The 13415-nt window shown below is 40.2% G+C and overlaps 1 protein-coding gene across 3 annotated transcripts; it reads right to left on the bottom strand.

Moving 5' to 3' along the window:
• Positions 1-212: 212 nt before the first annotated feature.
• On the bottom strand, positions 213-12494 carry clcn7 (chloride channel 7). Of its 3 annotated transcripts, none has more exons than XM_026324124.2 (25): positions 12240-12494; positions 11139-11216; positions 9752-9817; positions 9316-9381; positions 9057-9189; positions 8693-8802; positions 8097-8177; positions 7939-8001; positions 7656-7739; positions 7359-7452; positions 6783-6847; positions 6486-6602; positions 6343-6397; positions 5459-5519; positions 4154-4295; positions 3804-3897; positions 3483-3655; positions 2340-2391; positions 2043-2170; positions 1637-1722; positions 1345-1477; positions 951-1010; positions 667-843; positions 475-555; positions 213-319 (listed from the first exon to the last, which is right to left on the bottom strand). In XM_026324124.2, exons 1-25 carry the CDS (start codon positions 12351-12353, stop codon positions 233-235), a joined length of 2400 nt encoding a protein of 799 aa, XP_026179909.1. In that variant the 5' UTR covers positions 12354-12494; the 3' UTR covers positions 213-232. The 3 variants fall into 3 exon arrangements, with proteins under 3 accessions (XP_026179909.1, XP_026179910.1, XP_026179911.1); XM_026324125.2 differs by having other exon boundaries at positions 11139-11189; XM_026324126.2 differs by lacking the exon at positions 11139-11216.
• Positions 12495-13415: the final 921 nt, after the last annotated feature.

Genomic DNA, 13415 nt, shown 5'->3' with positions numbered 1-13415 from the left:
GTAAATCATTTCACACACAATTCAATTTGTGCATATTTCTTCTGATGCTTACACCAAGAGTAGTTAAGACATTTAAATGGGACTTTCGTTAATAACCCAGGCCTGTTCTCGTGGTGACCATTTGGCATCAAAGAGTAGAAGCGATCTCCTGGCCCCTGATGGCGTCCTTTTGGGCTGCATAGCTGGTGGTCATAGTTCATGGATTTGTTTTGAGAGTGTGTGCGGTTGTGTACTAGGTCTGAGCCAGATGAAGTTCCTCCAGTCCATGTTTGCCCATGTGATATCTCGCCAAGTCTTTTCTGGTCACCAGTCCAATCACCTGTCACAAACCAACAACGTGATGTCAGAAGAACTGTCGTCACCATCGCAGCATTCAGCAACTAGAACGTCACTCTTCAACAGAAAGATGAGTGGTGCTTGTAAAAAAATACATGACACCAGCACAGACACAGACACAGAAACACACACTCTTACCCTGTTCTCATCATCCACTACCACCAAGTGTCTGAGTCCCAGCGCTCTGAACAGCTTAAACACACGGGGCAGTGATGTGTCCTGCAAACAGCAGCGTTTGATTTCATTTTCATTTGTTATACCTGAAAGGTTTTTAGCTCAGCTGTGCTACTGGAGTGCACTCCATTGTGTGTGTGTGTGTGTGTGTATTACCTGTGGGACAGTGTAAGGTGTTGCATTCATGAACTCGGTAAGGTCCATCATACACTCCCTCTCATCCTGCGAGACGTGGATGCTCTGGATCGGGGGGAAGCGGGGGTAGGCGTCCCTGAAGTCCTTCAGCAGGAGCTTCCTCTGGGTCAGCCGGGACCGAGCCAACTCCACGAACACCTGCCAGCACAGAGCAGGAACACATAGTGATGGTTTCTGTTTAAAACATCACAGTGATGAATTATGTTACAATATTGCCAACTTCTGCTCTCTGTTGTTGAAGTTACCTTGTGCTTGAGGAGGACAATGAGCTGCGAGCGGAGGATGAGGCCGCAGAGCTTCGCAGGCTGAACAGGAGAGAAGAAGAGTTTCTGTCTGCACTGAAGCTGAGCTGTTAAACAAAACTCCTGTCTGGTACAGAATTATCAAACTAGGATTTCTTTAACTACACAGGACTTATTGTGATTATATGCTGCAAACTGCTCAACATCTTAGTGATATTAATGATTTAAATTTTACCATTAGAAACACTGTGAAATTACCTCACATTCATTGAAAAATCATTGTTCAACACTGGCTCATACATTTGGGTAGATGTGAGCAGGTATTCAGGCACGTATGACCATTTTCTTTTAACATAACAAAGCAAAAAAACCCACAACTCAAGGAACTGTGTAGTACCTCTTCATTACCGGTAACCTGCACAACAACAGGAAAGCCGTTGTGATTGGTAGATGTGTTGCTAAGGATGTCCACGATGGTTCCCACCTTTTCGATCCTGCTCAAACAGGTGACTGGAGAACTCATCACCTCTCTGGATGGGAAAAACCAAAACGAGCAGAAGTGACAAGGAGACAAGTGACAATGACAGAAGGAGAAAAACTCACAGCCTTGAACACTTTAAATATGAGTTGAGAGCCATCCAATCAGAGAGACTCTCACTTAGCCATTAACAAATCACACAGGAGCTTACCGGGCAGTCAGCCAGTGGGAGGTGGCAGGAGCCTCCCAGTGCAGGAAGGGAACACTCTGCAGCTTGATGTGGACGTCATACAAACCCTGAAGCGACAACCAACAGGTTAGACAAACTCCAAAATGTCTTTAATCAGATTTAACATGAATCTTTCTGTTGTCCAAAATATCTCAGGAGGTATACCACAACACCTACAGCTGGAACTGTTAAGTAGCTCCTCTATTTTCTTTGTGCTTCATATTATGAGATAAAAGTGTCCATCACAGCACACACAAAACACTGTTACAGATCCATATTGACAGCGGAGTGGACATTTTCTAGTGTGAATACGTTTCAAAACATCAGTCTTAGTGTGTTAGTATGGATTTAATACATGGCTACTCTGTGTGTGTCATTTCCAACTCACCTCTACAAAGTAGTCCCCGACGATCTTGGCAGTCATGAGGACGAGCATGATGGGAAGGCCATATGTGACGTTTCCTGTAGCCTCCACCATGATGACAGTCAAGCTGAGAGTCATCCTCACAATGCCACCTGGAGAGCACAGTATGCTGTTACTGTAAAACTCAGTCTGACATTTATTCTGAGTATTTATGTATTTAAAGACTGGTGGTCAGGTACACTGGTCATAAAAATACTATCCACTGTTTATTTACGTCGATGAAAAAGGAAAATTTTTTATACGAGTGTTAAAGTTACTCACCCAACTGAGCTGCAGCTCCAATCAAGGCATATTTTCCAGGGTCAGCCCAGATCTGACAGAACACACAGTCAAAGTCAACAGTATGTCGGAGCAGTCCTCATTTCTCTAACTCAGGTTTTTCTTAATCAACAAATTCTACAGCAGCAGTGAAACACATGCATTTTTATAAGAACCTTCAAAATCATAACATGTCAGTGGGGAAACATAGGATCAAATAGTTAACAGATTTGATTTAAATAAAATTAACAAATAAATAGTTTTTTTTTCCTAATGGCACTGCTGAGCCAATCACTTCATGGGACTGAATCTTTCTGCTTCCATTTCCATATTAAAAACAGGAGATAACTGTCTTTTATCACTTGTGTTTTTTGTGTGCTAATGTGTGTAACAGAGTGCATATGTTAAGCTGATTGTGGTGAGATCCTAGTGTGTTTCAGGCAGCTCTTCAAAAAGCAGCAGCTGTGGAAACTGTGTGAAAGCTGCAACAGTGAAATGAGCTGCTCCACAGTGTCAATTAAGTCAAGGAAAACATGAGCAGGTCAACAAAACATGTAGCACTGTGACAACAGGTGAGCTGTGGTATCAAGTAGCTGAGGCGTTTAACGATGTTTTAATTGTTCAAATCAAGTTTAAAACTGTTCAGCATTTCGATGCTGATAAATGATCAATCTCAGAAGCTGTTGTAATCATCAGATTAGTCAATTAGCAGCAGTTTTACAGCATAAAACAAAAGACTGCACTGCTGTTTCACAATAATGGGAGTCTCTATAGACAAAGAACAAACTATTAAACCCAACAAGAAAAGTAATGCACACAAATAAATATCAACCACTGGTCAGAGGTCAGAGAAAGTACCGATTTTGCCACAGCAAAATGAACCCACAGAAATTAGGGAAATGTGGTCTGAAGTGTAGGAAGCAACAATGATGTGAGACAGAAACAATGCAGCTCAAAGAAATGCTTTCTATTTAATTTGGCAATTAGATACTGTACGAATCTGAGCTGTACCTTCTAATGAATTAATTTTAAACCATGACATACACTCAACAAAATTAGTCTTGTCCGTATTGTAGACACACACGCACACGCACGCACACGCACGCACACGCACGCACACACACACACACACACACACACACTAACCGAGCCGTTGTCAGTCGTGGTGGCCAGCAGGATTCCACACAGTCTACCCCAGGCTGCTCCTATTAGCAGAGACGGGATGAAGACTCCAGCAGACACGGCCAGGCCGTAGGTCCAACAGGCCAGGAAGAAATATGTCAAAGTGAACAAGCCCAGCGTCAAGGGATTGTAGGTTCCTGTGGGGAAAAAAAAGAAAAACAGGAAAGTTTCCATCTTTAATCATTACAATCACTCTCCCTCCCACATGGACCCATACACACAGTGAATGAAGAAAAGGACCAGTGCAGCTGCTTGTGCATAGCAGCTGTAACCTCTCAGCCTTACCTGGCTGGTTGTGGAAGAGGCTGCGGACACTTCTCTCAGGTGTGTTGAAGAAGGCTGTTGCCATGGAGTTATACTCTCCATCTGCACAGAACAACTAGAACCAGAGAAAGAAAATGATGAGGGGGCAGCATGCACGCTTGTACATGCTGACATATGTCTCTAAAACACAGGACATTAGGACAGATAAGGATCAACACAAGGCTGCTAATCATATTTGGTGTTGTTGTGGATCAGTATGTTTTGTGACACCGTGTAACTGTGACTGTCCCTGGCATGGTCTAAATCAAGAAACGCTGACAGGAGATCGTTTCAGCCTGCTGATAAGAGTGAAACATGTCGCCTTAATGTACCTGCAGTGGGTACTCCTCACTGTGCTCTGGGTCCAGAGGCTGACAGTCAGTGGAGAAGTAGATCATGGTGAATGATACCGTCGCTGTCACTGCAGCAACCAACATGGCCTCCATCACTTGCAGATAGGGACGATGGACGTACCTAACACACACACGCACACATCAGATGACACTAAACCAACATTTTGAAATCCTACATGTGACGTTTTTAATTATCCAGAAATACTGGACCCAAATGACGAGGCCGCTCTGAGTTCTACGAAGCAGCTCAGCGGTAAACAATGCTTCTCTGTCAGAGCTGCCATTTTGTGCCTTCTGGCAATGTGGCTATAAATGTCAAGTGGAATGCAATTGTTGTTACCACCTGTGAAACAAAGTTCATCCTCCAGATGACACATGGGGTATTTGTAGAAGCAGGAAAGCCCTGGCAGGTAATAAATCTAATTCATTTATGAATTAATAAAGAGTAAAGTACACAGTCTGATTCCTGCAGCTGCTGAATTAGGACATGATTATTGTCCTCACAGGGCTAAAGGTGTTGAGGTGTCACAAACTTATGGTGCCCCTGGGCAAACTCAGTGTGTTTTCAATATAAACTGTTTATCTTCATCCTTTTTCTGATTTATGTCTTAGTATATGTGCTACAACACAACTTGCAGTAGTTGCTTACATACAATGAACATCAGTATGTTTAGGTCTAGTTCTGTGTAAAGAAATGACAAGGGTTTCGATTATGTCAACAGTTCTTTCATCTGACAAACATTACATATTGTCTGTCCCCAGCATATAAATAAAGAAATATTTTCCTCCCTGTTATTTGAACAATTGCTCCCTTTTTCTTTTTCCTTTCTTTCTTAGTCCTCTGTTGATCTATTTTTATAATAACACACATATTTCACTATGTTTCTATATTTGATTATGCTCTCTGTTATTAACTTGTATTGTTTTACCGCCTGCTGTGCTATTATTATTGGTGATTCATATATTTACGCTGAAGGACAGCTGAAGAAACTTAAAACACTGTTAAATCAGACACCATTCAATTATTATAAACTATGCACCTCCAGTGCCAGACAAGGAAGCACATATACCTTTACCAGAAGATCTCCCAATAATTGTACCTGTTCTCACCTATGACTATTTTTAAACATTCAGTCACAAGGTGTTAATATTGTGAGAAAATGCTTTAAGTTTCTTCCTCATTTTGGACTCCACCCTATTATTGACAACACCAAAGCCTTAATGTTGCCATGTGTTTTTTTTTTACACTACAAGGAAGTGTTTTGTATTTGTGTTTTACCTTACCTAATCCTGAAGATTGTCAGCCAGTAGTTGAGATAGTTGAACAGAGCTCCAAGCAATCCACCTGCCCAGTAAAGGATGATAAAAGAAATGTTACGGTCGTTATGGTTTTTAAGTTTGAAAATGCATGCTGGCTGCTGCTGAAGACTCAAATTTCCCTTGTTCTATAAAATACAGGCAGTAAACACTGATCAGCCTGAACACTGTGAGCACCTGCCTAACACTGTGTACACAGGAGTCAATGCAGCAGCTGGTCTGTGCTCGTTTCACTCTGCAGCTCACTGTGCATCTTCTCTGAATCTGTTGGCTTCTGTAGCTCTACTGTCAGGAAGAGCACACATCTGTCTGAGCACACATCTGTCTGCCATACAGTGAGAAACAGCTGGAAAAGGAGTGAAAACTGTGGCCGTGAGGAGTTAGAGATCAGTTCTAGTTGTGATATCACCACTGGAGCTGCTGAATGTTTCTCTTCATAGAGACCAATATACAGTATTTCTCATTTTTAGCCACTTTTTACAAATTTCAAACTAAAATGACTAAAAATGATGAACGAAATTTAATTTAAATCAAATTTAAAACTTTAACCTCCAATAGGTTGCCCTCGTCTTTGCCTGCCGCCATTATCCCACACACTGCCAGGTCAGATTTTGACGAGATAATCAGTGTCATTCACTTTACCTGTCAGTGGTCATGATCTTATGTTTGATCAACATCTATGTAGTAACACAAAATGCTGTTCTTGGAGTTATGTAAAGCTCTTTTTGCAATTTTTTTGTTGAAGTCTGTGGCAAACCAAATGCCACACGAACACATCACAACAGAACTTTTCATTTCAATTATTTTCAAGAGGAGCACTGTAAGGATGTACACACACAGAAGGTTTTTACCTATAGCTCCCATAGCGATGAACAAGGGAATTTCATAGAGGTAATAAGCCACACTCTGAGAAAAGACAAAAACACATGTCATCTTTTACATTCACTGGCAACAATACAAAGCCAGTAAAACACAGAATATCGAGATTTCTCACATCGTTTTCAAAACGCCCAAAGTTGATGAGACCTGGGTTGGAAAGGTCTCCTGGATTATTGTGGTAGATACTGAGGAAGAAGTTCAGGGTGAAAGTGGAGATCATTGAGGCAAAGAACTGCAGATGAGAAAAGGGAGCAAGGAAGACAAAAGAGTAAACAAAGTAAATATCAAGGACAAATGTGGGAATGATAAAACCATTGACAAAATGCATAATATTCTTGATTTTACTTGACAACATTGTCAGATCTTTAATTAGGGTTTTATAACAGGGGGGCTTGGAGGAAACATAACTTACTATCCTCCATGTCAGCATCTGGTTCCAGAAAGAAGCGCCCTCCTCTAGAGAGAACAGAACGCCGCCTGTTGTCCAAAGAAACAAAAGTACAGTCAAAAACCCAGGCAGCATTTAACAAAGAAGCCTGTCTGATGTGCTGATTTTAACATGAGAGCTTGTACCATCACATGCATCCACTTCAGATCAGTATAGTTATCCAAAGATTTACTGCATTCATGTAAGCTCATGGTGAGTACACCTCTCACATGATGCCAACAAATAACCAAGACACAGTCTGCACTCTGCAGAAATGATCACACTGCTGCTGATAAAATCTGCACAGAAATAGTTTCCATGTGTACAAGGCAGCTTTCTGCAGTATTCCTCAAACTTAAATTACAATTTTAAACTCACTGTAATAGCAGTGACAGTAGTTGCAACAGGTCTGTCTTGAAGAAGAAGTGCTTTAGTGGGACACACATTTCTTTTTCTCTAGTGTGGGTATGCAGCCCTACTGTTATACTGCTGGCCTTATAGCTAAGCTAAACTATCCACAAATGTTTACACGTTATGCTTTGTGGGTTGTGGTGTTTTTACCAACGGGTGCTCCAAAAGCAGCTGAAACTCCAGCAGCAGCTCCAGCAGAAACAAAGTCTCTTTTTTCTGTGTCTCTCCGGAAGTATTCAAAGATCTATAAACACACACCAACACTTTTTCCAATTATAAAGCATTTTTACTCACTCCAAACATAAACACTTTAAAAGTGTCAGTGCTACACAAACCGGCCTGACCAATTAGCACTAATATTTAGATTGAACGAAATACAAAATTAGTGTTTATAACAAATTAACTCAAATTACACACACACACAGGTAAAACTCACTACACACTCACCTTGAAGTCTTTCTTTAAAGAAGTGCTCCTGCCCTGGGAAACCCCTGCAGCTACAACAGAACCAGAGTGAATCATGGGTCCTTCCTGAGGGATTGTGGGTAAACAAGAGGACCGGGATCAAAGGAAATTCTTGGCAAAAATTTAAAAAATATATTTAAAATGATCATCTCAAATGAGTCCAACAGAGATCAATGTCAACCACTTCACCTTAAATCTGAATGATACAGATCTGACAAATGTGTTGCATATTTTCATTGAAGAAAGTTTTAGAAATAATTTCTACCTTTCCAACAGCAAGACCACCAACCACTGAACAGATAACGCCAAACACTTTCACCATCAGTGTCTGTGGAGAACAAACACACACACAAGAGGCTTTAAAGGTCCTTCCTATTTAAACAAACTGTGGTTCATTAATGTGTGTTTCTGATTTGTGCATACCTTGAGTCGTACCACTCGGGGAACCTTGACTCCATTTAGGTAACATTTTATCTGAGGAATACCACTCCCTGCTGCTACAGGCTGCAAGAGACCGGGTGAAATGTAAGAGTTTTATCATTAGAGCAGCAATATTTGAAGCTGTGATCAGAGAACAGTGCTTGGATCTCTATTCATAATGAAACTAGAAAAATGAACAAAGTGGTATTACAGGCTGTCAGCAAATTAGGAGAAAAATCACAAGTGAAGCATTTCTGAAAGAGTGTGGTAAGAGGAAACAATAATGTTACCTAACAAAACCTCAGCTGTTCCTGATCACAAGCTAATAAACTGCGGCTTACCAGAATGGCAAGAATAGAGAAGCACATTCATCTGTACATATTTTCAGTATTGCACATTCCTGGGGGCAAATCTGTGCAGTTATCACTTCCACGTCAATTTGGCTGGGAATTGTGGCATCTAACTGGTTGAACAGTATTTTTCATGAAGCACTTCTTCAAAAGCTGCTCTCACACTTGAGGAATATGGTCACAAAAGAGGAAGAAACCTGAAACAAGACAGGAATTTTGTTCCTCAACCATTTCTTCTTTCAGTCTTACCTCAATGAATGAAACCATGAGGGCCCCCAACATGACAATGGCAGAATTGAGGACAGCCCAGAGGAGGAGTGACACAGACAGGCCACCCACCTCTGTAAACTTTTCTATGTCTGTGAGGGTTCAAAGGTCAAGAAGAGATACTGCAAAGATGATGAATGAAGAATGTTTTCACATTTACTTACTTCTGTCAGTTTATATGTGTAAACCTGAGCACTTGAACCCTGTTGTGTATTAGTTTACTGTCAGGGTGGACGACTCTTTTCTATCCTACTTCTAACTACAGGTACAAATAAAGTAAACCTAAAGGCTCTGGTACCAACATGCTGATGTGATTATGTGTATTATCTACATATCATCAGGATACTTTCTTTGACTACTTGATATTTGAACCCTGCCAGCTTCTCCACAATGATGTCTATACAACAGGCGATGAGGCCAGTCAGAATCCCGATCAGGCCACAGATCACCCAGCGACTGATCTCCAGGCAGCGGAAACTCTGAAACCAAAAGATGAGAGAAGTGAAAGAGGACACATTAGACCACATGATAAGAAGAAAAATATATAAATGTAGTAATTTAGTAAATAATTAAGTCATATTATAGGTGATTTTCACTCTACTCACCATGTGACTCATCCTCCTCTCCTCCTCAAGAAATAACTGGTTCTCAATGTTATCATAGTCCAAACTCTGGAATAACACCAACATTATAAATACATACAATTAATCATTAACACAATGATAAAGGCATTGGTAGTTCATGATAAACTGATACTATATTGGATCAATAACAGCAACTCCATTGACAACCAAAAGCATGTTAATACAAAGCTGATTTTAACAATGTTGCCGGATTATAATAATTACTGCCCTCTTTGTTTCCATAACAAACAGTTTTTTGTCTATACTTTTTTTTAAAAAATCCATCCATGTCTTTTTTAAAATTCCATTGAAATGTCGCTAAAGCAGGAAAACTTTAAAACGTACACACAGGCTCTAATTCAAAATAATTTTTAAACTCCAGAATCATCCAATCTGTTTTATGAGTGTGTTGTTTTACCTCATATTTAAGTGACAGCAGCTTCTCATTGTGAGGGATCTCTTTGGGCCTTCCTTTTACAGAGTCCTGAAGGGACAACAGAAAAAAAAATCATCACCACACCAGCTCTGACTTTCGACCTCTGACCCTTTAAATCATGAAGGCCGGCAGGAAGCTAAGGGGAAAGGTTTGACAGACTTTTTTTTTTTGCAGTGACGGTGAAAAAAGGCCAAGTGTTTCCTCCAGAACATTTATTAAAAACTCAGAAACAAATGAAATTTATTGAAATTGTTTTTTCCAATGTTAGTGCAGACTATTTAGTGTTAAAGGAAACACTAGTGCAAATCAGTGGGTCACATGCAATAATAAGTGCGCATGTGTCACACAGCCAAAGCCGACTGCACAGCCACACAATCAGCAGCAACTAAAGCAGCCAAAGAAAATAAGTGACATTCACATAAACAGAACAAAAAGCATTATAGGAGCTTCTCACAGCCAGACTGAGCTTACTATAACTGCCTTATTAACCTTATTTAAACTGACTCTAGTGAAAGTTAAGTCAACCTCAATTACACCTTTAGCCTTCATATTCAATGCATATTTTTACTTATTGTAAACTGAACCTGTGAACAATGTGGGGGATAAATGAGTTTATTAAAAACAAACAGTTGCCAAACAGACACAGCCAAAAGAGACAGACATTTGCAATGCATCACAGTGGAAAAGCATCAGACGGTTTCCAAACACGTGCCTTTCATGCACACTGGGTGAGTCATCTGGGCTGATTTGGTCTATTAGCAGATCATCTCTGTGTCAGTTTTCCACATTAGGCGTCACCCAGCAAGAAGTAACTTAACCTTAAATGAAAAACATTACTGTCTGACACTTTACCTTCTGCTTACACAAGCCTCAACTCTGACAATGTTCAAGTCCAAGCTAAAAACTTTTTTTTTGTTAGCTTTCAACACTGAAAGCGTTTTATCGACTCTCATTCTCTTCTAATTTAATTCAAAGTAATTTTTTTTTATTCGGTTTAAAATCTATATTTTACTAGGTGCTTTTAACATGTTACTGTAACAATATTACTTTATTTCTTTATTTACTTTATACACTCTGTGTATGACTGTGCTATACAAATAAACTTGCCTTGCCAACTCAATTGGCCTAAACGTAGCCATAACATCAATTGTTAAATCCCCCTGAATGCCGTTTAACTGTAGGTGTAATGTGCATAGCATACCAAAGGCAGATCATCTCTAATTGAGTTGGATCTAGATAATTTGCATCCTAGTGTAATAATGGACTAACTAACTGCTTTTCTGGAGTCTGGAACACAAGCGGTTGATGACGGTATTGATGGAGTGATGATAAACAGGCGCGACAGACAGGGACAGAGCTGAGACTTTACCTCATCTGATGTTACTTCCTCTTCCAAATCCACCGTGCTGAGTCTGCCTATCTGAAATATATTGCCTCCTTCAGACAGCTACAGAAATCACAGACAGCAAAACAGAAACATATATGTGGCTGTGTGTGACAATTTCCAGGCTGACTGGTAAACATCAGTCAACAGGGCTCCAGAGATATAAGAACCTAACACCACATTTGTGATACATTGTGAGATGGACGTAACACTCTCCTGACAAAATCCTACACACGAAGAAATATTACTTTACTGCTGTTTAGGATAATATCAGATAAACTTTATTAATCCGCTAAGGGAATTTCAAGTGAATTCAAGTTTGACACAAGTGAAAGTGAATATATGTGTAAATTAAAAGCACCTCCTTTCAAATATTAACTTAAAAGAAGCCATGTTCAAAGCAAACGCCAACGTTGAATTATAGACTGCACAAATAAATGGATGTTTGGCGACTCTCCTTTCTTTACTTATTATTTTCTGAACATTTGGTCCTGGTGGTGCAGGGTGTAAGGAAGGTTTTGGCCGCTGCACCAGAGGAAAAAAAGGGTAAGTAGGATTTTCCAGTGTGTTTCTATATTAGCAGAACAATCATTCATTCAACGCTTCATATCACTTTTAGTATTATTGTGACCTCCAACACACTGACAGTGACCTTTTAGATTAAACATGTGTGCCCTGGAAGTGATCTTTTCCAGTTTTATATAAACTAATGAGTATTCCCTGTGAAAAGCTTAAGGACTAGTCAATCAAGAATTTTCACTAGTCTTTCTAGACAGCTGACTCTAATTACATGCATCATGTGAGTCGTTTTATTTACACAACTTTAATTACACTCCGTCCTAAATGGAGCTTGGTGTTACTACCCAACTACAAACATGTCATAGCACATAAAAACACCCCCAAAAATGAACAGTCCGTTTGCGACAGTGCATTAAAACTCATTCCAAATATTCAAGCCTCAGGCAGTGCTCACAAACACGACTCAACACAACTTCATAACTTTTAAAAACACAACAAACTCTCTGTCCTGCAGCAGAGAGAGCTAACAGCTGGCATGCTAACTGTTAGCCACTGTAATAGCCGTACCTCTCTGAAGGCTCTGGACTGCTCGGAGCCGTTGAGCAGCGGAGTCCCCTCCCCGGCGGCCCCCAACTCGTCGGCTCGGCTGGACCATGACACTTTCTTGGTGATGTTGGCCATGGTGTCCTCCGATAGCTCCCCGCTCGAACCGTCGCTAAATTATTTCATTAGCAACAGTTGTTGTTAGCTAGCTAAGTGCTGCTGCTCTCACTCAACTCCCCATGATCATTCACGTAACTCGTGACGTCTTGTAAGTCTCGCGTGCAGGGCCAATCGCGTGCAGGGCCAATCGCGTGCAGGGCCAATCGTCATACGTCGGGGCGTTGGATGCTGGGATGTGTAGTTTTACTGTTTGAGGGCGTAAACTGAAGTCTGTGTGCAAAGAGGCACAGAAGTATATTTACCCAAGTCCCTTACTTCAGTTCAATTACTTCATATTCTGACTCCAGCACATTTTGAAAGAAATAATGGTACTTCTTACTAAACTATCTGATAACTCTAAGTACTAGTTACCTTGCAGAAAAAATGCAGTAATTGAATTCCAGCGTAAATCAAATTATAAATAGGGTTAGTTAACACAATAATAATCACTGATTCGAATCCACCTATATACATTTATGTGAACTGCACCACTCTGAATAATAACTAGCCTACCTTTTGGTACTTCGTGTATTTCTTGATGCTAATGCTTTATGAACTTCTACTTGAGTAATATTTTGAAAGCAGCACATCTACTCGTAATAGAGTATTTTTACACTTTGGTATTTTTACTATTACTTAAGTAAAGTTCACCGATGTTTTGCACATGTGTCTAAAATATGTTTCACCAGTATTGGAGGAAATATTTAGACCAAAATATTCATGAAATAATAAAGCTGTGTTTTTTTTTGTTTCATTTTTTTTACAGAGTTTATTTATATAAAAAAGCAACATTACCTGACAATCCAAAAGGAAAACTTATATGCTGTCCCTATTAGTAATACAGACTAGTCTTTGGACTAAAGATTTTGCAGGCTGACACATAGAGAAAAACACTCACACCTACAGGAAATTTAGAGTCACCTATTAGCCTAATCCCAAACTGCAGGTCTTTGGAGTGTGGGAGGAAACCAGAGTACCGACCCGCACAGACACAGGGACACAGACATGCAAATTCCACACAGAAGGACCCTGAGTCGAACG

This window comes from Mastacembelus armatus, chromosome 8, assembly GCF_900324485.2.
Source record: "Mastacembelus armatus chromosome 8, fMasArm1.2, whole genome shotgun sequence".
NCBI lineage: Eukaryota > Metazoa > Chordata > Actinopteri > Synbranchiformes > Mastacembelidae > Mastacembelus > Mastacembelus armatus.
The sequence above is the reverse complement of the archived record's forward strand: the minus strand, read 5'-3'. Positions and strand labels throughout refer to the sequence as shown.

Coding starts and splice junctions, on each gene's coding strand:
- clcn7 (XM_026324124.2), bottom strand. CDS start 12,353: ATGGCCAACATCACCAAGAAAGTGTCATGGTCCAGCCGAGCCGACGAG. Junction 11,217..12,239: donor AGTCCAGAGCCTTCAGAGAG/GTACGGCTATTA, acceptor TGATTTCTGTAG/CTGTCTGAAGGAGGCAATAT. Junction 9,190..9,315: donor AGAGGAGGATGAGTCACATG/GTGAGTAGAGTG, acceptor TTTTGGTTTCAG/AGTTTCCGCTGCCTGGAGAT.